This window comes from Felis catus, chromosome C1 (genome assembly GCF_018350175.1).
Source record: "Felis catus isolate Fca126 chromosome C1, F.catus_Fca126_mat1.0, whole genome shotgun sequence".
Classification (NCBI taxonomy): domain Eukaryota; kingdom Metazoa; phylum Chordata; class Mammalia; order Carnivora; family Felidae; genus Felis; species Felis catus.
The window spans coordinates 55,495,451-55,520,505 of record NC_058375.1 but is presented as its reverse complement, the minus strand read 5'-3'; the positions used below and the strand labels follow the sequence as shown (position 1 = coordinate 55,520,505).

At 36.0% G+C, this 25,055-nt stretch overlaps 1 protein-coding gene across 2 annotated transcripts in view; it reads left to right on the top strand.

Moving 5' to 3' along the window:
• CC1H1orf141 (chromosome C1 C1orf141 homolog) overlaps positions 1–25,055 on the top strand; it is a 42,935-nt gene that overhangs the window by 11,380 nt on the left and 6,500 nt on the right. For both annotated transcript variants that reach the window (XM_045035991.1, XM_011284942.4), the window contains exons 4-6: positions 7,118–7,230; positions 12,695–12,762; positions 18,527–18,632. In XM_045035991.1, the coding sequence (XP_044891926.1) occupies positions 7,118–7,230; positions 12,695–12,762; positions 18,527–18,632 (287 nt within the window). The remainder of the gene's footprint in view (positions 1–7,117; positions 7,231–12,694; positions 12,763–18,526; positions 18,633–25,055) is intronic.

Below are 25,055 nucleotides of genomic sequence, written 5' to 3'. Positions count from 1 at the left end.
AGATTCTTACATAAAACTAAGAATGAGAACTATTCAAATTCTTAGGGCTTTTTTTCTCAGTTACTCCCAGAGACATGTTTCCCATGTAACTATCAGTTCAGGATTTCAGCATTTTTCTGGGATAAATGGGAACCGATAAAATATTAAAGATATCTTTCAGCTAATCTGTGTATAGTCTCTAAGATTTCTCATTAAACACCAAATATACTCTTCTCTGCAACTTTTCATAAATGGACCTTTTACAAAAGAGTCATATTCATTTTAGCAAAATTCCCTTTTAAAAATTACCTGGAATAAAGATAAAGTGGGGCACCTGGGTGGCTCAGTTGTTTGTGTGCAACTCTTGGTGTCAGCTCAGGTTATGATCCTGAGATTCATGGGATCAAGCACCCAGTGCTGACAGTGCAAGACCTCTGTGCTGACAGTGCAAGACCGCCTTTGGATTCTCTCTCTCCCTCTCTGTCTCTGCCCCTCCCCCAGTGGTGAGTGAGCACTCTCTCTTTCTCTCTCTCCTTTAAAAAAAAGAAAGGAAAGACAAAGTGATTTCTCTATTACTTAAGCATTTAGTGCTGCATTATCAGTTGAAAATGGCAATTTTACTACTTATAAAGTGGTAAGAAATAGAAAACAAGTTAGGAATAAGAAGGTTGATTAAGGGTATTTAAATTGTCACTGAAAGTTAGCTCAGTAAATAATTCAAAGCTACTGAAGTTACAAAAAATAATATTTTTCTTTTTTTTAACGTTTATTTATTTATTTTGAGAGAGAGAGCAAAAGCAGGGGAGGGGCAGAGAGAGAGGGAGAAAGAGAATCCCAAGCAGGATTCTCTCAGTGTGGAAGCTGATACAGGGTTCAAACTCAAAAATGGTGAGATCATGACCTGAGCCAAAATTAAGAGTTAGACACTTAACTGACAGAGCCATTTAGGCTCCCCAAAAATATTTCCCTTTAGATTAATAGATTAATAGGGGCTATTCATTAGAAGAATTATTGTCCTAAAAATAAATCTATAATGAGACCTGTCAAAAGAATATTCCTTTTAGAAATAGTTTTATGACAATAGGATAAACTTGCATACAGAAAAGATAGTTAAATATTAATGAAGGATTCTCTTGCAGCCTATAGTGAAATTTAATTGGCCACATTCCTTCTTCCTTTCATTCAATATGCATGTCTTATACTCTGTGTGACATTAGACTGGCACAGAGATTAAGAGGATGAGGTTTATAGGCCAGTTGCCAAGTTTGTATCTTAGCTTTACTTACTACTAATTGTGACCTTGAACAAGTTACATAACCTTTTGTGTCTCAGTATCCTCATATTTACAGTGTGGATAATAATAGTATGTATTCCATAGGGTTGTTTTGCAAATTAAATGTATTGACATGTGTGAAGAGTTTAAAATTCCCCAACATACAATAGTCACTCAGAAAAAAACAAAACAAAAACAAAACCCAGCAATAAAAATATAAACTGTATTAAACATAAGGGAAGGGAAGGAAAAATAAGATAAAAACAGAGAGGCAAACCATAAGAGACTCTTAAATACAGAGAACAAACCAAGGATTTCTGGAGGGGTATTGGGTGGGGGATGGGCACTTGTGATGAGCATTGGATGTTATATATTAATGATGAATCACTGGGTTCTACTCCCAAAACCAATACTGAAATAAATAAATAAGCTGTATTTTTGAAATATGCAATCATACATTCTAATCATTAAAAATAAGATAGTAAATGAGATACACAAGCCATGTTTACATATGGCAATAATTTCTAAAATCTTAGGTAAAGTATGACTTATGGGTAAGTAGGGTAGGGTGGCCTGGGAACAGGAAGGATAGAGAAGACGGAGGCTTTTACGTGAGTAGACGCAGAGATTCATGCCTCATTCCTGCTGCCCACACCATTTCTCAGTTATGTAAGCACAGGCTCCTTCAAGGCCCCAGGAGGATTCTGGGAAGGTAACAACATCAACTCCAGCTCTCTATGGGGAGAGGTTCGCTACTAGGCTGAACACTGCCTCTTCTCTGTACCTCGAAGAGGACTCCTTATTATTGCTCATACCTAGAGGAGCCTGACATTCTAGAGCAGGGCCTCTTTACACTAACTGCCCACTTGAGAGTTTTTGGAAAATATGCTGAGCCCTGCCTAGAGATCATGATTTAACTATGGGCAGGGGGGCGGGGGGGGATGTCTGGACATTGGTGTTTTTTCAGAGCACCCTAGATGATTCTAGTATACATCTAAAAATTTAAGAAACATTTCTAGAGGCCTCTTCATTTGTCACTCCTTTAATCAAGAGACCCTCTTATGACAGCTTGTTTGCCACTGATACTCTGCAAAAGAATCTTATCTGTCACTGACTGATATTACCTGAGTCTCAAATAGCCTCACCTTTATATGTGCTGAGGGAACTCACACTCATTGAAATGAGAAGTTGAAGAGAAATCCCTCATTTAAGGGGACTCATCTGAAGGAGGGAGATAAAGACAATTAAAACAAGTGACTCACGATGAGGTAGATAATGGAAGAAACAGAAGAAAACTTAGGAGAATATATATCTTAAGGACAGAAATAATCAGGGAAAAGGGATTTAAAAATATTTCTGGATCAAAAATTGAGTAGGAAAATAAAAATAGAATACAGTTAAAAACAGTATTGACAGTCTAGAAGGTCAAATAAAAGCAATATCTTATGAAAATACAAAACAAAAAGAAAATCAGATTGAAAAGAGATATATACTAAGATTTCAAGATATTCAACCTGGAAATATATTCCTAATACATAAATCAGGAAAGTAAGAAACATAGTAAGGAAATAAAGAAATATTAGGGGAAAATGACCTTTTTTTGAAGACAGACTTGAATTTTCAGATCAAAAGGGTTACCAACTGCTAGACTTACAGTAAAATTGTTTAAGTCCAAAGGCAGAAAAATAATGGTTAATTACAAAGGAAAGGAAGTCAAATGAGTTTTATATGTCTCATCTGCATCTCTGAGGCTAGAAAACAATAAACAATTTTAAACTTTTGAACAGAATGGCAATCCAGGAATCCTCTATTTAGATGAATCATCATTTACATATGAGAACAAAAGAGAAATTTTTGGATATGAAAAACTAGAAGGTAATCCACCTATATATTCTTTCTGAGACATTTACCTGGAGAAATATTTTATGCAAGTTAAATTCAAATATAATTAAAATAAAGATCCAAACTGGATGTCTTTATGACAAAAAAATGTAGTTAGAATTCTCCCATGGTACCAGAACGAAAGCTCTGGACCTTCATTTCACAGTGGCTGTTCTGTAAAAACATAAAACATTCCAAAGCAGGGAAGTTATCCATAACAGATTCCTATTTGGGAAGAGGCAGCTTTTGAAGCAATCCCCATACTTCCATCTGAGCTGTGTCCTGCTCTTGGGTTTCTTCCCTTTATGCACCAGTGCCATTTCATATCCATTCCATGGATGTGCAGTAACCTTCCTTTAACTCCAGCCCATGCAGCACAAAATCAAGGCCTTTACCTATATTCCTTTAACTCAACTGCAACAGGGTATAATTTTACAGGGGATTTTACTAAATATAAGACCCTAAAAGAGGGAATGAAGGTGGATGAATTAAAAAAATTACAAGCAGCTAAAAACCAATACAACTTATAAAGAGAAGATTTATGATTTTATGCTAGTGAATTAAACCATCAAATTTATAATCCAAGTTTAATTCTTTATATTACATAAGAATCTAGTGCTAGGAACTCAATTTTTATTCTTAGGCTCTTAGCCTCCCATTTGTTCTTCCTGCTGCTGGGAAAAAAAGTCTCCATGGATCTCTTATATTTCTGTACATCTTATGAGAAGAGGCACTGGTTACCTTGTTCCTAGCTTCTCAAGGATTTTTGTATAACAAATAGCCTTGAAAGAGGTAGTGCTTTTCTTTGAGCAAGAGCAGGTATGTTACTATTCATTATAAAAAATTTGGGTTCTATAAGCTCAGGGTTCCACTCTTGTTAACAACGCACTATGTGTGCAGAAGTCATCTGGCCCTCTGCTTGTTGCCCTGTGGAATAGAGGCTCAGAGAACTGATACAGAAAATGCTATTCCTATCATGGTGAGTAATAAACAGGCCTTTGTCTCTGACTCAGGAGTCTACTTCTTTGCGAGCATAGATCAAACTGTGGCAGCCTAACTCGTTAGCTTGTAAGTAATGTCAAATCTCAGACCTTTCACACCTACTTTTAGGGAAGACGCTAGAATGACAGAAACTGTGACCACCCTCCTCCCCTTCCTTTGCAAAATGAGTGGTAAAATACATTAGGTGCATTATTCAATGAGTAGGAGAACACCCTTATCCAGGTCCCTGTGAGCTTAAAAGAACTCTATTTCTATACCCCATTTATCTATCCCATAAGTCTATCTACTTCTGGGCATCAGGATTTATATTTTAGTTATTAGTCAACTAAATCCTTAAAATTAATCCATATAATAAAGTTTTTAAGAAATAAAACAATATGACAAGAGGCTATATAAACTAGAAAGGAAAGTCAAGGTCAGTTGTGGACAGAGTTTGTGTATAATCAATCTTATAAACCAACCCAGCGAAGGATAAAACAAATGAACTGAAATTTGACCTCTTCTTATGTCCCAAACATTTTGCTAAGCAACTTCTGAACTTTATTTTACGTATTTCTTATACTAACCCTATAAGATAGCTATTACTGCATTTGGCCTGTGAAAGACAAATTCAGAGGAAATCAGTATTCTGCAGAACTTCACTTAGAGTCAAGATGCAAAGTAAGGTCCAACTCCAAAGTCCACACTCTCTAGTTCACCATAAGGAAATCCATATCCAAACATCTCTATATAGTCTCTGTAAATGTATTTGAAAAATACTTTAGTAAGATAAGGATAAAAAAATTACTCCTTAAGAAGACTATATAGCCAACTTCATCCTTAGGATGGAAGCCTTGACGCATTTCCATTTAAATTAGAACCAGAAGGATGCCCATTCTCACCAATAAACTGTACTATTCTAGAAGTGCTTGCCAGTGATATTAAACAAGAACATAATACAAAAATATAAATGTTTTAGGGGCGCCTGGGTGGCGCAGTCGGTTAAGCGTCTGACTTCAGCCAGGTCACGATCTCGCGGTCCGTGAGTTCGAGCCCCACATCAGGCTCTGGGCTGATGGCTCAGAGCCTGGAGCCTGTTTCCGATTCTGTGTCTCCCTCTCTCTCTGCCCCTCCCCTGTTCATGCTCTGTCTCTCTCTGTCCCAAAAATAAATAAACGTTGAAAAAAAAATTAAAAAAAAAATAAATGTTTTGAAAGGAATAGATAAAATGTTTTATGAAGGTTAAATGAATGTTTACTGAAAAATCCAAAGAGAATACACTAAAATCTCATTGGAAATTATAAGATTATAAGAAAGTTTAGTCAAAATTTACCAGGAAAATTTGTACACTCAGCAGATGTTTATTACACATGTACTATGTGTCAGTCCCTATTCTAGGTGCTGGGAATACGAGTGAACAAAATCCTCACTCAGTTTATGTTTTAGGATAAGGTGGGGAGACAGATAATAAACTAAATGAACAAATGAATATTTAATGTCAATCCATTAGTGATAAATACTATGAAGAAAATGATAGTAAATTAAAGGAATTAAGACTGATAGGGGTTACTATTTTAAATAGAGAAAAGGGCAGGAAAAAACCTTTGTGGAGAAATGGAAATTGAGCAGAGTCTTACAAAATGCTCTCTTATAACTTAAGGGAGTAACCCTTGGCAATCACTGGGAAATATTACAGGCAGAAGGATGAGCAAGTACCAAGGTCCTCAAGTGGGAGCTTAAATTCCTTTCCTCAAACCAAACAGTTGGAAAATTCACTCTGCTTCCATGTAGAGGTGGGGCTTGGGGAGGTGCACAGAGAGGCCTGAAAGGACATTCAATCGAAGTTCCTCTACTTAGAAACATGAGAACTGGGGACAGTTTCTGTCTTGGAGTGAGGATTTTGAACTTTATTTGAGTCCAGTAGGAAACATTTGGAGGGAAATGGCAATCACATTTATATTTTACAGATGCCACCATGGTTGCATTAGGAATAGACTGTAGGGGATGAGTGATAGCAGAGAGAGCAGATAGAAGGCGAGAGACACATAGAAGTTGCTCAGATGGGAGATGAAGGTGTCTTGGACTAGGGTAGAAGTAACAAGAAATAAAGTAGTTTGATTTGGGACGTATTTCAAAGAAATATCCAGTGGGGTTTGCCAACAGATGAGAATGAGGAGTGAGAGAAAGAAATCAAAGATATTGTCAAGTTTTTGGTTTAAGCCTTTGGTTGAATGGAGATGGGGAAGCCTCAACGATTGGGAAGAAAGCAGAAGCAAAGATTTGGTTTTGAATGTGTTAAGTTTGGGATGCCTATGATATACCTAACTGCAGAAGTCATGTAGCAGTTGGATATATAAATCTGGAGCTCAAGGAAGAGTTTGAGGGCCTGGATTTATACATCTCAGGGACATGAGCATATAGATAATACGTGAAGATGTGAGATTAGATATCAACTGAGGGTGAGTGTTGGAGGTCAGAAGACTGAGTCATGGATTACCCCAGCATTTAGAGGTCAGAAATATCATGAATTATGTAATACTATTAACTTTATTACATACTATCAGTAGTGAAAGAATTTAGTGGAGAAAATTTCCTGTATGGTAAATAAATGCTGTGATCCTATCTAGTATATTATTTTGGTATCTGAAGTGACCCTAACTCTGGGTCCCACCACTTTGACTCAGGTCTGACAATGTCTCCAATATCTCATTTAATGAATTTCCAGCATATTTTTTAAAGGGTTAATCAGCTTGTGAACTATAGTTTCCTAGAGTGCCCTCAATCCTATGACAACAGTAGCTTACTATCTGTCTCTACTTCAAGTGATTATCACGAATACTTTCATCTCTGGCTTAGTATCAATGTTTTACACTTTGTACTATAGTAGTACTAATACAACAACATTCAATCTGCATTTCACCACATTTCTCAAAATTTATTTTTTAGATTAGTTTTGTAAATTTTTCTGATTACTTTAACTTAGATTAATTTTATTTTTTCTAGATACGTCTCCTTTAAAAATGAGCCTGAACCTACAAAGAGTGATTTTGAAACATTAAATTTAAGACCACACTTTGTACCAACAAATATAAAAAATCAAGAAAGCAAGTCAATAGGTAATGCTCTGCGTACCATATTTACTTCTCCTTTAACTTATTAATGAGTGGTTTTGCTTGTATTATATACTTTATTATTTATTAATGTATATCTTAAAAGCTCTTGACCATTGGATGTCTCTGTGGAAAGAATTTTCTTGAAAGTATATGGTGTATAACTGCAGTGTGAAAGATTTCAGTGAACTATAAAGAATTTCCTAAGCAGTAGAGACATTAAATATCAGAATGGACAATTTATGCAGTTCACAAATTAAGAATATATTTTTATGTTTATTTATTTTTCTTGAAAGAAAGCTTCTGAGTTTCCTTTCAGCTCTACCCTAAGAGTTTCCTTATTGTTAAAAAAAAAGAAATCAATCAAGTATGGACATCTTGCTTAATAAAAACTTATTTACAGAAAGTGTAAAGGAACTTACTTTCTTAGAACATTAAGGAATCTGTAAGCTAGGAACAAGCACTTACAATATTGTAAGAAAGTTGAATAAAAATTTACCAGGAAAATTTGTGCACCCAATAGATATTTATTACACACGTACTATGTGTCAGTCTCTACTCTAGGTGCTGGGAATACAAGAGTGAAAAAAATCTGCCCTCAATTTATGTTTTAGGATAAGGTGGGGAGACAGGTAATAAACTAAATGAACAAATGAATATTTAATGTAAACCCATTAAATTCTCCACATCTTCAGAGAATTTGAGTGTTTTGTATTGCCCTTTTTTTTCTTTCTCTGGAATTATCAAAAAACATCCGATTGCATCATTCTCATCGATCCCTTTGGGTAAGGCTCCTTGACTCCACATTGCCCCATACTGCCTCATTACTCTGATACTCTTCATCTGTCTCTACTTCCTCTTTTGTTCAAACTTCAGACAGCTACAGTCTGGATTCCGCCTCCACCATCCTACTGAAGCTGCACTGATTAAGAATACCAATGATCTCCATTGCTAAATCCAAATAATATTTTTCTGTTTTTATTTTCTTCCACATTTTAATAACAAGTATAGTTGGTCAATCATTCCTTCCTTCTTAAAATTTTCCTCTTAGGGGTTTGGGAACCCATATCTCTTGTTTTCCTGCTATTTTACTCCTCAGTCGCTCTTCTTAATTTATTTTCTCCATCATTAAAATACTGTACACCTTTTGGGATGAGCACTGGGTATTGTATGGAAACTAATTTGACAATAAATTTCATATAATAAAAAATAATAATAATAAAATAAAATACTGTACACCTGATCCTTAAACAACAGGGTGGTTAGGGGCACTGACTCTAGTGCAGTCAAAAATCCACATATAACTTGTGATTCCCCTAAACTTAACAGCTATTAGCCTATTGTTGACCAGAAACCATTATAATAACATAAACACATATTTTGTATTTATATGTATTATATACTATATTATTATAATAAAGTAAGCTAAAGAAAAATGTTATTAAGAGAAACAAAAGGATGAGAAAATACATTTACAGTATTTTACTATCAAAAGAATCCATATGTAAGTGGATTCATGCAGTTCAAACCTATGTTATTCAGGGATCAACCGTATATCACAACTTATCTATTCTACTGTTGAAATTTTAAGCAGTGTCAAATTTTGCTTTATAGATTTTTAATATAGTTTAGGCCATGTTATCAGTTACATAAATATTTCAAATTATGTTTCTAGTGAATTGAACCCTTTTTCATTATAAAGTAATTGTTTTACTATTTAATATTGCTGTAGTTGCCCAGCTTTCTTTTGGCTACCATTGCATGGTATATCTTTTTCCATCATTTTATTACCTTCTTGTAACATTGTAATCTATATTTACCTCTCATAAACATCATACTATTAAATTAAAAATCTACTATCATACTCTTTGTCTTTGAAATGGAGCATTTAGTCCATTTATACTTAATGCAATTACTAATATCTTTGGATTTAATTTTGCCATTTTATTTTTTTGTTCTTTCATTTGCCCTGTTGATTTTATACTTCTTTTTCTGTCTTCTCATGTTTTCTTTAGAATTGAGTTTTTTAAGTTTCACTTTTCCCCTTTATCAATTTGGAAGTTATGTACTCTATTTCTATTCTTTAAGTGATAACTCTAGAAATTACAACATGTAACCTTTCAAAATCTATTATTATCCTCATTCTGGACAATAAAAGAATTTTGGAACACTTAAATTATTTTACTGATGTCTGCCTTTTATGTTATTGTTAAAATCCAAAGTCTTATTTAAATAGTATCTAAATCAGATATAGGTGAGACTCAAGGAATGATTCAGCCTGATGCAAATTTCCTCTCTTCCTGTGAACCTCTAGAACCAAACAGTATATGTGTTTGCAAAATGCAAAGGTCAGACAGGCACAGGATAGGCATTCTTATTCCAAAATGGAGAAATAAAAGGAAACAAGGGGTGATAGGTCCTGAGCAAGTCTAAAATTTAGCAAGGTAAACTTCCTAAGATTTTAAGACTCAAGAATAATTCTCTCTGGCTGCATATTCTTCTGGAACCACTGGGGCAGAGGTCCTGCCTCTATAACATGCCAGGTAGGGGTCATGACTCCAAGACTCTGGGATGCCCTACCCCAAAGGCATTGAGTGGAGGCTCTTTGGCCTGTTGAAACTGAGACATTAGTAACCCCGTTTGAAACTGAGGAGGCAGCTCTGATGATTTTTGAATTGCCTTCAGGGTCATTCTTTCCCTGTCTTGAAGAATAGCACATATTTGCAGTGAATAGCTCTGTGGTCCTATCCTGTAAAACCCAAGAAGTCCAACAGATTTCATTCATTTTTGTCTCATCTCCATCCCCTTCAGTTCAAACTGGCAGTGTCACTGTTGGGATATCTATTTAGGTGTGTGATTCACACCCATACCAATCTCCTTATCAAATAGTCATTCTACCACACCCTTAGTGTTCTTTTTCAAACATGGACATGCTGAAAATTTTCTTATTTTTTGTAATGTGGACAGGCTGAAAAATTTCCAAATCCTTAAGTTCTGATTTATTTTTGCTTAACAGTTCAGTCTTCCAATTCGTTTTTCTCTTTTTGAATTTTACTACAAGCAGTCAGGAGGAACCAAGCCACTCCTTCAATGCTTGCTTAGAAATTTGAGCTAAATATCCAGTTTCATTGCTCACAAGTTCTACCTTTCCCAAAACAGTAGAACACAAACACAGTTCAGCCAAGTTCCTTGTCACTTGATAACAAGGATAACCTTTTCTTCATTGTTCAGTAATATGTGCCTAATTTCTATGAGACCTCATTGAGAATGGCTTTTACCATCCATAGATCTACCAACATTTCTGTACTTGATTATGTATTCTTTTTAAAAAAAATTTTAATGTTTATTTATTTTTGAGAGAGAGAGAAAGCAGAGTGTGAGCAGGGGCAGGGAGGGGCAGAGAGAGAGAGGGAGACATAGAACTCAAAGCAGGCTCCAGGCTCTGAGCTGTCAGCACAGAGCCCGACACGGGGCTCAAACTCACAAACCGTGAGATCATGACCTGAGCTGAATTCAGACGCTCAACCGACTGAGCCACCCAGGTGCCCCTTTATGTATTCTTTGAGAAGGTAAAAGAATCTTAGGGAACTCGCACCAGAATCTTCTTTAAATTCCCTTCATGGAAATACTGGGTTTTTCTCCTATGCATCTCAAAGCTCTTCTAGCCTCTGGCCATTTCCCAGTTCCAAAGCCACTTCCCCATTTTTAGTTATTTGTTATAGCAGCACCTCACTTCTCAGTGCCAATTTCTCTATTAGTGAGTTCAGGCTGCTATAATAAACTACTATAGGTTGAGTGGTTTAAACAACAAATATTTATTTATCACAGTTCTGGAGGCTGGAAGTCTGAGATCAGGGTGCTAGTATGGTCAGGTTCTGGTTAGAGCCCTCTTCCTGGTTTGCAGACAGCTGTCCTCTTGCCTGATTCCTTACATGGTGGAGAGAGAGATTCTCTGTCATGTTTTTTCTTATAAGGACATTAATCCCATCATAGGGGTCTTCACTTTCATTACTTCATATAAACTTAAGTACGTCCCAAAGGCCTCACCTCCAGATATCATCACATTGAGGATTAGTTCTTCAACATATAAATTTGGGGGGGAACAGATTCACTCCATAGCAATGAACCTATCTAAAATATACCTCACTCTGTTGTTCTCCCTTACCAAAATCTATTTCTGTCACAGCAGGTATCTTAATTTATAATTATTCACTTCTTTGTCTCACTTGTTTATTATCTGTATTACCCACTAAGGTGTATGTATCACTGGGCACAGGAATCACAATTACAGTGTCTAACACCAGTGCTGGCATGTAGTAGGTGATCAGTAAGTAACTGTTGGGGTGCCTGAGTGGCTTAGTCTGTTAAGTGTCCAACTTCAGCTCAGGTCATGATCTCACAGTTTGTGAGTTTGAGCCCCGTGTCGGGCTCTGTGCTGACAGTTTCGAGCTTTGGATTCTGTCTCCCTCTCTCTGCTCCTCCCCCACTCATACTCTCTCTCTCTGTCACTCAAAAATGAATAAACATTAAAAAACTAAAAAATAAATAAATAACTGTTGACTGAATGAATGCCAGATACCATTAAATTAGTTACATCTATTATTTCATTTCCTCCTCACAGCATTCCTCTAAGATAGTACTATTATTTCCCCTTAACAGATCAGAAAACTAAGGCTCATGGAAGTTAAATAACTTATGTAAGAGTATATGACTTACAGACAAAAAAGTAGGCTTTGGTCCCAGACTATCTAAATCCAAAGTCTGTATGCTTGACCTAACACCATACCTACCTTAAGAAAATCCATTAAAGGATAACCCAGGTTAATAAATAATTAGAGCTGAGATGGGGTTCAGGTTGAGGGGAATATTTCTCTTTTCAAAGGAATTAATGAAAAGATTCCTTTAATTATGATTCCATTTTGTTTAGAAATCCATTTTTTTCCAAGAACATACCACTTTGTTGTGTGTTCTGAGGTCATAGCTCTGACCTCCATAGTTTCTGATAAGTAGTCAGGAGTTAATAATCAAAAGTTATAAATTCTGTTAATGGAATTGGGTTTTTTTAAAAAATTTTTTATTACATTTCTTTATTTTTGAGAGGCAGAGAATGGGTGGGGGAGGGGCAGAGAAAGAGGGAGACACAGAATCCGAAGCAGGCTCTAGGCTCTGAGCTGTCAGCACAGAGCCCCACATGGGGCTCAAACTCATGAACTGTGAGATCATGACCTGAGCCGAAGTTGGACGCTTAACTGACTGAGCCACCCAGGCGCCCCTAATAGAATTGGCTTTTAAAGCAAATTACTCTAGAATATATTTAGCTCTGAAAATGTAATGCATATGTAAGCACCTAAGTTTATCAAATTACATTTCTAAAGTTGACTAGAAGTAGAAAAAATATTTTATTGATAGTTAAATTAGAAGTAGCCTAATAGTATAGAAATATCATTTATGTTTCGATTTGTTTCTTTAGAGCCAATGAAAGAACATCTGAATTCAAGATCTTTTAGACCTTTTCTTTATCTTAAGGATACAGCTGAGGTAGGTTTAATTTGTGTACCTAACAATTACTTTGTAGAAATTCAGATTGGCACTAACAATTTTGTATATACTTCTATGAATCCCAAATTCACATTTATTTTAGGATTCAAAGTGTAAAATTTTAAAGTGATTTCATCTTTGATATTATGTAAAACTTTATGTGAAATGATAATACAGAAAATAATATATTATTTGCTTGACAGTCCATATAGCAGAAATTACTTGAATATGATAAGCACTAACAGTTATCATAAAGTTAGTTAAAACAGGACATCATAAAAAAATACATGCATGAATTAAATATTTTATTTTAATTTAAAATATGAAAATATGCATCCATTTGTAATCCTTTGAGGTATAGCCAAGACCATTTCTTTTTAGCATACTATAGTTATTTATATAATTACAGTCACAATTACTATAAACAAGCTTGGGACCAGCAGTATTGATTCTTTTTTTAAATTGCAGCATAATTGTAGTATTGAAGTATAACACACATGTTACATTAGTTTTAGGTGTACAACATAGTGATTTGACAACAATATTGACTCTTGATAACCTTTTGAGCAGAGAGGTTCATGGGCATCCAGAAAAGTAGTTGACTAGCCTTGAACACTGAGCATGCCTTGGCTATTGTTCATGAGGTTTTATCTAGGAAACTAGGGAGAGAAGTTAACCAGAGAATCAGCAAAGGAAAGTCATTTAAGAGAGTTTCTTAGATATTAATTTATTATTAACCCTGATTACTGCTAATATGGAAAATGAAGCATGAAGAAATACATACTTTGGAACATAATTAATGACATTATAATTTTTATTGCATACTCCCCTTTTATAATTTTTAAGAACATTTACAGGATGCACTGTCCAGAATATTAGTATTATCCTCAATTACATCTTTTATTTAGGTTCATGTTAAATAAATACCTTTCAAGAAATACATATTGTAGCATCACAAGTTTACTCATAATAATAAATTTACTAGTATCTTATATAAAATATGCAACATTTTAATTTTTAAAAAATAAGTTAAAATATATATATGAATTTTTAAAAAATTAAATAATTCAGAAAGTCTAATAAGGATACAAAGCACTTCCATCCCATTCTTCTTGTTCTAATTTCCTCTTTTCAAAGGGAACCATATTTAACTTTTGGGGGGGTTAATTCCCTTTATGATTAACTCCGTAATTTTATTTATTTTTATTTATTTTTTAATTTTTCTTTTCAACGTTTATTTATTTTTGGGACAGAGAGAGACAGAGCATGAACGGGGGAGGGGCAGAGAGAGAGGGAGACACAGAATCAGAAACAGGCTCCAGGCTCTGAGCCATCAGCCCAGAGCCCGACGCGGGGCTCGAACTCACAGACCGCAAGATGGTGACCTGGCTGAAGCCGGACGCCCAACCGACTGCGCCACCCAGGCGCCCCAACTCCGTAATTTTAAAGAATGAGCTTCTACTACTACTTTTTTGCTTTTCAACTTTAAATATTATATAGTCAGTAAAATATATTTGAATTAGTTTATTTATATTGCTGTACATTTCATCTCTCCCCCTGTTTTTTTTCTTCTGGATCTTTGATAGTTACTTTTTTGTTTCCTCAGTTGTTAACTTTTGTACCTATAAATAACATATCTAAATATGTTTTCTTTTATATTAACTTTAAGCACTACCTCCTGATCCCCCTGTTTGTAAAATGAAGAACTTAGCAGCCCTATCCTTTTCTCCCATTCTCCTTCACAACTTCTTCCCCAAGTCAGGTATATCTTTACTTTTGCATTGTTGACGTCAATGATTATATTCAGTCTTGCAACTCTGATTAAGCCCTCATGTTTTGTCTATAGGTTAATTCTAAAACTCAAGGCTATAAATAGTATCTATGTTACGATGACACTGTAAATATTCATTGTAATGAATGTGCAACAAAGTAATGTGCTAGGATTACAATTCTTCTCAATGGGTAAAATGTACAAGCAAAAGGCTTTCTTTTCTTATTCTCCACCAGTTACTCAAAAATAATGCCATGTGTTAGTTTGCCTCATATTGAAACCTTTACTGTCATGTATACACTTTTGTGTTTTTTTCTGAAGATTCAATTTGCTTTTTTTTTTCTTGTGGGAGGATGATAATAATAGCAAACATCTGTATAGTACTTACAGTACTTTTGCAGTATAAATATACATATATATGTATATATATAAATTTACATCCCTAACAACCCAAGGAAGTACTATTTTTATTCCTATTTTATAGATAAGAAAAAAGAGGTACAAAGAAGATGTAAGTAATTTGGCCGAGATCAAATTATAAATGGCAGAGCTAGGAAGAACCTAACAGTCTGATACATGCTCTATGCCTGTAAGATATGCAGTCTCTAAAAAAGAAATATACAATTTTATCATTATATGTGAATATAGTCAAGCTTTCTTACTCATTATCTCTATTGAGTAGAATCTATTCTAATCTTCTTGGAGGAATTGTTCAAGGATCCCAGTGACTTTTTGTTCTAAATTTGACCTATTTTAAGCCTGTTCTGCAGTTGTCACTCACTGGGTCATTCCATTACTGGTTTAGTTGCCAGATTTTAGTACTCCACGTTTTGTTATTTCTTGTGGGATTTCATCTTTATTTTCCTATAATATGTCTTCAAGGAACATCCCTAGAAGTGGTTCATAGATGTCTGGGTGTATATTTATTTTTCCCATTATATGATTGATAATTTAGCTGAGTAAAATTATATGTTAATTTCATTTTTTTCCCTAAACTTTGATGACATTGCTAGACTGTCTTATGCCATTCAGTATTGTTAATGAAAGGTTCTCAGTCTTTTGTAAGTTGATTTTATTTAATTTTTCCCCTTGGAACTTTTAGGATCTTCTCTTTATCAATATTGTTTTCACATGTCTTGAGGATATGCCCAAGGGTGGTAATTTTACTTCAATTCATTCTGTTCGGTGTTCTGTGGACCCCACCCTAAAGCAAATGTCTTTCTTTAGATCTTAAAAAATGTCTCTGTTATTTCTTTTCCAATTTCTTTCCACTATTTTCTGTGTTCTTTAATGGTCAGATATTAGATTTCTTGGGTTGATTCTCTATATTGCTATTCTCTACTTTTTGCTTCTGAAAATTTACCTTTTATTCTAGTCCTTTGATTGCATTTTGGTTCAGTAATGATATTTTAAGTTTCTTTCTTGTCCTTAGTTGTTGTTGTTTTTCTTTTTGCAGACTCCTGTTACATGTGTTCTCAACATTTTCTGAGGATGTTAGAGTTCATTTCTTTTAACTTATTTTCTGTTTCTTGAATTATCTCTTTTTTTTTCTGGTGTCAGTATTCCTTTTGTTTAACATGATAGATATTTTTGAAGTTACTGATTTTTATCATACCTAATAAATCTTCATTTGTTCATATTTAAGAGTAAAGATATAAGTTAATTTTTCTATGAAACTGTCATTAATTTTATAAATAAGTATCTCTCCAGAGTGGAGAGTCAGCTGTTCTGTGTATACATCAGAGTTCTCAACCAGCTAGCTTTACTTTAGCATAAGAGGGCAGAGAGAAGGTAATTTGACTGGTAGCCTTTCTTCCAAATGCTAGCATGAAGAGAGTTTCACTCCAGAGAACCAAACATTAGCAGTAAGTTTATTAAGAGAAGGGCACTTATTTTAGCCTGAGATTAATTAAATACAATTTTCTATAACTGTATGTGGGAGAGGGTAACTGGGAAATGGGAGAAGTGGCAGTTGGTTCAGAAAGTCCAAAGAATTGCAGTTAACCTGTCTCTTTACAACTTTTGTTTTCATTCTCAACCTAAATATCTGCCAGCTCTATGCCTGGAGTTTCATCAGAAAAATGTAGTTATTTTAATACCTGCAAGATTTTAAATATAATTGATAAATTCAACAGCCATCATTGATAAAACTACAAAAAATACTTGCTGTATGATAAAGAATATCAACATAATTTTGTTTTTAAAAAATTTAAAGTTTATTTACTTATTTTGAGAGAAAGAGAGAGAGCAAGGTTGGCAAGGGGCAGAGAGGGGGAAAGAGAATCCCAAGCAGGCTCTGCACTGGCAGCTTGGAGCTTGATGCAGGGCTCGAACTCATGAACTGTGAGATCATGACCCAAGCCCAAACCAAGAGTTGGATGCTTAACTGACTGAGCCACCCAGGCACCCCCCAGCATAATTTTAAAAATTATACCTTAAAATAGCCAACTTCATAATTAATGACAATACACTAGTCTATGGCATGGTAAGAGTGACACTTATTGCCACTATTATTTATAGATGTTTAGGAAGTATTAAACAATGCAATAGGAAAAGACAATAGAGGTAGTAAAAACTCTGGAGAAATCTGATTCAGTATGGCTGGGTAAACCCTATTACACCCACCCTGTCTCAGACAATAAATGTAAACTCTAGACAAGATACTCAGAAAACACACACACACACACACACACACACACACACACACACACACACGCACACACACATATTATCTGAAGACCCTAAAGAGTAAGAAACCAGAAGCATGTTACAACAAAAAGCATAGAAACTTGGAATAACTTACTTACACAGGGCTATTTTTATGACTTTTAGCTTGAAGGGTAGATGAAGCTGGCACTGCATGGGGCATAGAAACCTCCGATAGGAAACATGTTTTTCCTGGCCAGGAGAACTAGAGGGCAATGTTCAGGGCAGCCCAAGCTTCTGGAAAGTGAGTGGAGAGTAATAGAAAGAAGAAAGTCAAGGATGGCAGCCCCATCTTCCATGTATAAACCCTATCCAAGTATTTCATTGCCCCCTGAACCATGCATGTTTAGGGAGACTGCAAGCAGCCCAGCTAAGGATAAAACAAGTGTACTGAAATGTGAGCTGCTGCTCCAGAGACAGTTTGTATTTCGAACCCGACTAAGTTAATTGCTAAAATAAAAGCATCAATAATCTTTCTAGTGACATAATGGATTCACCAAAGTCTCTCTCCACACTAGAGCCAATCTGAGACCCTAACCTGAGAAAAGTTGGATCTTTTTTCCAGTTCTCTCATTCTACTCAGAGGTATTCTGCTATATCTACTCAATGAATGAGTCAAGTTTCTTTTTAAACTAAGAGGGCTTCCCCCCCACCCTCAGTATTTGAAGTTTAGATTTTCCCTGCATTTGGAGAAATAAATTTCATATGAGTATAATAGCTAAGCTTTAGAGGCAAAGAAAATAGAATTTAGTAAAAAGTGTGAACGTAGTCCAAGTTTTAAATTTCTGTAGATTTGTTTCTTCCTCATAAAGTGGTACTAACATCCATCTTATAGGGTTTTGTTTTTGAGGATTAAATAAATACTATATTTGGAAGTATTTAAAGAACTAGGTGGGGGTGGGGGGGGGTGCCTGAGTGGCTCAGTAGGTTAAGCATCTGACTTTGGCTCAGGTCATGATCTTGTGGTCCATGAGTTCAAGCCCTGTGTCAGGCTCTTTGCTGCCAACTGGAGCCTGGAGCCTGCTTCAGATTCTGTGTCTCCCTCTCTTTGCCCCTCCCTCATGCGGACTCTGTCTGTCTCTCTCTCAAATATAAATTGACATTTAAAATAATTTAAAGAACTATACAGCTGTTAGTTATTATAATTATATATTCCAAGTGTGAATAATCAGATTTAAATTATTTATCAATATACATAGAGAGAAATAATTTCTGAGATAGTTTTCCAGTTTTCCTAATGTTCAGGTAAAAAAAAAATTCTAAGCCTTTGCATGATCTTATTCACAGAATAAACAAGAGCATAGAAGAACATTGGGTTCTACAACCATTTCTCCTATACCCACGGTTCAATCTAAGGCTTATAAGAAGGAAAAAGGCTCTGCTTTGTTTGCAGGTATACACATTGTGTGTTTATATTGAAATTGCTGAAAATTAACTGTATCTAACTTTTAAAAGCATTAAGAAAATCTTTAAAGAATATTGTATCTGATCTTATCACCACATTATTTCCCTACTTAATAACTGAATGATATCTATTACAAAAATGGTAAAATTTAGATTGCTTATTATGGTATACAAGATTTTTCTAGCCTTCTATTTTGTCTCTTTCTCCTTACTGATTCTAGTCACTGTGAACAGTCTGTTCCAAATACAGTGTAATACGATTCATTCTGGCCTCTATAACTCAGAACTGACTTTTCCACCTGATAGATTCTTACTCATCTTTAATATTTAGGAGACATACAGCTTTAATTAAAATAAAGTCTGACTATATATTGTTTAAACAATAAAGATGTTTATATCTCAAATAAGAAGTCAGTTCCAGGCATGGTTAATTCAGAGTCTTGATGAGATATACCTGGTCCCTCCATCTTTTCTAAAGTTTCTTAGTAAGTAGCCTGTCCTCCTAGTTTTGCTGTACAATATGGTGACTGCTATTCAAGATAACTTGTATGGCTAACAACATCCACTGAAAAAGAGAAAAGCTCTTTGGTTCCTTTGTAAAAATGAGGAAAATGCTCCTCAAAGCCCTCCAGCAGACCTTCCCTGGTGTCTCCTTACTAGAATAGCTTAATGCACCCATATGTTAACCAACAAATCATTATCAGCTTAGGTAAGTTTTTCCAGCTTTAAACATGGTGTATACATATATATATTATATATAAACTATTTCACATATATTATATGATGTATAGAGTGAGCAGAAGATTTAGCTTCATGATATCCTAATTGTCTTTTTCTCTGTTAGTTGAATTTGATTGCAGTATTTTAGTGTTTTGTACAGCTGTTACTAAGGACACATGTAATACACTGTATGCTGTTCTATTTTGTTTTTTAAAATGTTGGTCAAAGTCTGCTAAATTAATTTAGTGTCTAAATTGATGGGTTATAGCTCACATTTTTAAAAGCACAGGCTTAGATCATTTAAAGATTCACTCCCTTGGGTGAGGAAGGAGCCCAGCCTCCTGTGGAAGACATGGTTGTTTGGAGAAAGATAAATAAAATCAGAGCTCTGTCAGCATAAAAGGGAGAAAGGGGACTATTAAGTAGGCAATCCTCTGTTTACCACATAAGTCGCCTCTGAAGTGTTTCCTAACAGCAGGGAAGACTGTTCTACTCTTTCAGCAAAGCAAATTTCCCTTTATAAAATTTCTTGAGTCTCTCTACAGAAGAAAAATTACAGTTCTTTTATCAAAGTCCCAAATTAAGACTTCTGGGAAAGTTGGCAACATAAATACAAATTTATCCTGGCCAAAATGAATAACAAAAAGAAGAAAAATAGACAAGAAAAATTCATTAAATTGAAACTAAGACATTTTATCTCAAACTGAAAGGAAATCTGCTACATATTACAACATGAAATAGTTTGAAAGAAGATTCCAGAAGTTGATTCACAATTCCATTTCCTAAGAGAAAGGAGAGTATTTAAAAAGCCAGTAGAAGATATTCTGAAAATTCTTCTTTTAATACCACATCCTAGCCCCACCACCCAAATACTCAAAGAAAAGGGGTTTGTTACTAATGATGGGTCACAGAAAGATAGATGGAAATTGCTCCCTCTTGGGATCCCTTTCCTCACTGCAAGTCAATAGCAGTCCAAGTCTGTGTTAGCAGTGTTTTCAGAGAAATGTGATGACCATACTTAGCCCTTTCTTTCTTTGGCTTCCTAGTATCGCTTCATATGGACTCAGGGGGAAAAACCTCCTAACTTGGAGGAGCAAGGTCTTGAAAGGGGAGTTGACAACAGAAGAGACAAGATGCAATTTCCTAGGAACCATCTTTGCAAGTGTGAATAATAGCCACAAAGACAACTGTGTAAAGAAAAAAATATATGATCCCATAAAACACTCTAAGAACTTTGAGGCCTTTCTTTGACTAAATGTCTCCTCAAACTGAATTGCTTACCCCAAGAGAGAGGTAAAGGACTCTAACCCAAGTGGCACTTCACCAGATCACCCATCACCATCACCACCTCATTAGAGTCATGAAGAGGTTTCACAAAACATACAGTGCACAGGAACAAATTTCCCCATAATGTTTCAGGGCTCCAGCTCCCTCACCAGGCAGCTCAGGCAGCTGAATGCCTGAACTTACAAGGTAACAACATGTGGATTTGCCTGTCAATTTCTAAGGGGAGAATTTAACAGTATCCAGATAAGCAGGGAGAGTAGCCAAAGAAATTTACTTCTTTTATATTTGGACTAGGATCAAACCTGGATTTAAGTGTCTGGATTCAAAGGTGAATAGGAAAAACAAGAACGTGGGGCTTATTAAATATCACATAGCAAATAAAGGAGATAATTTAAAGATAGCTATGGTCATGTTCTGACAGAAATTGTACCCCATGAAACAGGAGAAATTTAGAAAATAGTATTTTTATATGTTTAAGAGATTAAAGAACATAAGGGATTCTGTGAAATAAGATTTGAAGATATAAAAGATACATGTCAAAAATGAAATGATGCTGTGAGAGCTAAAAATATTTTTTAAGTTTATTTATTTATTTTGAGAGAGAGAGAGAGAGAGAGAGAGAGATAGTGGAGGAGGAGCAGGGAGAGACAGAGAGTCCCAAGCAGACTCTGAGCTGTCAGTGCACATACCTTGAGATTATGACCTGAGCCAAAATCAGTTATGAGTCGGGCACATAACCAAATGGGCCACCCAGGCGCCTCAGAGCTAAAAATATTTTTAAGGTAATGAGTAATGATAATGCAGAACCTAAAATTATATTAAAAGTTGTGAAGAGTAGAATAAACATTGGAGTAAACCAAATCAAAGATCTGAAGAGCAAGTTTAGGAAAATCACATAGAATGCAACGTGAAGGGACAGAATTATGACTGGATCAGACAAGATAGTATATTGAGGTATCCAACACCGAGATAAATAATGTGTTTGAAAAAGAGAACAGAACAAATTGAATGAACTTGCTGCAAAAGGGCATAGGAAAACTATCTTTAAATAACAGGAATAGTCAAAGTCTCAATTTTGTTGATGCTTACATAAGTATATATCTATATATCTATATATATATATAGATATTTATCAGAATTCATCAAACTATACATGTAAAATGCATGCATTTAATTGTATGCAAATCATACTTCAATAAAGTAAAGTCAAAAAGAAAGCAAAAGATTAACACTGCAAAAGTCAAAAACTCCAAAATAATCTATTATATCTGAAGTGATCTGAAGGAAAATTATTTAATAATAATCTAGAATAATCTGAGGAGGAAGATGGCAGAGAAGTAGGGGGACCAGGATTTCCCTTGTCCCTCAAACCTAGCTGTATTAAGGTCAGAACACTTGGAACACCCAGGAAATCTATCTTCGGAGTGACAGAAAAATCTCCAGAGGTGGAGGGTGACAGCTTGGCGGGACAGAGGTACCTGTATGCGAATTGGGGGAGATAAAACAGAGTGGGCATGGAGGGCAGGGATCCCCTTCTGTGGAGAGACAAAAGGGAGAGAGAGAGAGAGAAACTGTAGATTGCGGTATTGTGTTGGAACAAGAGAAAAATCTCTCGGGACCACGGACTGGGGAACCAGAAATATAATCGGTGCCAGTCTCTACTTTGCAAACAGCCTTAGGAGCTGAAGATCGGAGTTTTCAAAAGCGCATGACTTTCTCCAGACTGAAGCTGCTGTAGCGGTGTGAGCATGCCTTGGGAGGAGAGAGGAGAGCTAGCCCCAGGGCACGGGAGCGATCTCAGGGGTGCACAGGGAGAGGACAGTGCCCTCCCTTGAGTACTGGGGGAAGAGTGTATGTTGCCCCCCAAGGACAAAAGACCCTGCAGGCACCTGCCACATTTGTAGGGCAGATTGGTGCTACCCCAGAACTGGGTCTGTGCAGTGTGGGATCCTTTAAAACAGGGGGTTTTGAATCCCAGCTGAGTGCCTAGGAGGCACGGGAGACTGTGGAGCAGGGCAATCCCCCTGGTTGAGGAGGAGAGATTGGGGTGTCGCTATTTTTCTCCCCATCACCAACAGGGTGGGGCTTCAGGGAGCAGTACAGCAGCCCCCAGTGGAGGCGGGACCCACTTACAACCAAACTCCACCCCTCTGAGCCTGGCAACTGTTTATCTAGTCGAGTGAGACTGACAAAGACAGAACCAGATGGCCTCTCCTCCAGACCAGCACAACCACCAGTCCCAGGCACCAACAGATAACTGTCCTGTGGTTTTGTGTGTTAGACTGTTGCTCCTTTTCTTTCTTTTCTCTTTCCTTCTCTTCTTTTTTCTCTTCTTTTTCTTTCTACCCTTTTCTTTTTTCCCCCTTTGGAATCAAGCTCAAAGTTTCTGATTTGATTTTTGGTCAATTCTTATTTTATATATAAAATATATATTCTTTCTTTCTGTGCTTTGCTTGTCTCTGTAATCAGGCATTTTTACTCTATTCTTTTCACACCTTTTCTATATTTCCTTTATTTTCCTTTCTCTCTCTCTCTGGATTAAACCTTAGAGTTTCTTTGATTCTCTCTGCTTGGTCTCTTTTTCACCCCTTTCATTTTTCTCTTTGTATGGGATCAGGTCCCCAGCCCTTTCCTTTCTTCCAGGTTTACTTCAATGAACAAATCAAAGCACGTCTGGTGGAAGGTCTAAACAATCTGCCACTATAAGTAAGAAGCAGCTTTGTAGAAGACTGACCAGTGGGATAGAGCAGCCAACAGAGTGCACGCAATATGCTACAAAAACACTTCCTGAAGTGCCAGGCCCTGGGCAGTGTATGACCCCTTTATAATACAGTAGTTCTCACAGGTGCAGGACACATAACAAGCATTTAACACACGTAAAAGACAGAAACCTAGCCAAAATGACAGAATGGAAGAATTCTCCTCAAAAGAAATTCCAGGGAGAAATGACATCCAGAGAATCGCTCAAAACAGATATAAAAAATATATATGAAAAGGATAATAGTCATAAAACTAATAGCCAGGCTTGAAAAAAGTGTAGAAGACAGCAGAGAATCTAGTGCTTCATAGATCAAAAACCTAAGAACTAGTCACGATGAATTAAAACATGCTATAACTGAGATGCAAAATAAAGTAGATGCAGTGACAGAAAGGACGGAAGAGCAGAAGAGAGAATCGGAAGATAAAATCATGGAAAGTGATGAGGCTGAAAAAAAAGAGGGAAAGGAAATCATTAGACCATGAGGGGAGAATTAGAGACCTAAGGGAGTCAATGAAATGAATAGTATCCTTATCATAGGAGTTCCAGAAGAAAAAGAGGGAGAGAAAGGGGCAGGAGGTTTATTTGAACAAATTATAGCTGAGGAAACAGGCATCCAAGTCCAAGAGGCACAAAGAACTCCCTCCAAAGTCAACAAAAACAGGTCAACACCATGACATACCATAGTGAAACTGGCAAAATACAAAGAGAATTCTGAAAGCAGTTAGGGACAAACGGGCCTTAACCTACAAGGGTAGATACCAAAGGGTAGTAGCAGACCTATCCACTGAAATTTGGCAGGCCAGAAGGGAGTGGCAGGAAATATTCAATGTGCTGAATGGGAAAAATATACAGCCAAGAGTTCTTTATCCAGCAAGGCTGTTGTTCAGAATAGAAGGAGAGATAAAGGTTTTCCCAGACAAAAATTAAAGGAGTTCATGACCACTAAACCAGCCCTGCAGGAGATTCTAAGGGGGACCCTGTAAGTGGAAAGCAGCAAAGACTACAAAGGACCAGAGACATCACCACAAGCAAGAAATCTACAGATAATACAATGACACTAAATCCATATCTTTCAATAATCACTTTGATGTAAATGGACTAAATGCCGCAATCAAAAGATAATCAGAATGGATTAAAAAAAGCAAGAGCCATCTTTATGCTGCCTATAAGAGACTCATTTTAGACTGGATGACAACTGTGGATTGAAAGTGAGGGGATTGAGAACCATAGATCAGGCTAATGAACATCAAAAGAAAGGTGGAGTAGCTATACTTGTATCAGACAACCTAGATTTTAAACCAAAGATCGTAACAAGGGATGAAGAAAGGCACTATATCATAATTAAGGGGTCTATCCATCAAGAAGAGCTAACAATTTTAAATGTTTATGCTCCCAATGTGAGAGAACCCAAATATATAAATCAATTAATCACAAACATAAATAAATTTATAGATAACAATACCCTGGTTGTAGGGGACTTTAATAGTCCACTTTTACAACAATGGACAGATCATCTAGGCAGAAAATCAATAAGGAAATAACGTCTTTGAATGACCCATTGGACCAGATGGACTTACAGATATATTCAGAAATTTTCATCCTAAAGCAGCAGAATACACATATTTCTCAAGTGTACATGGAACA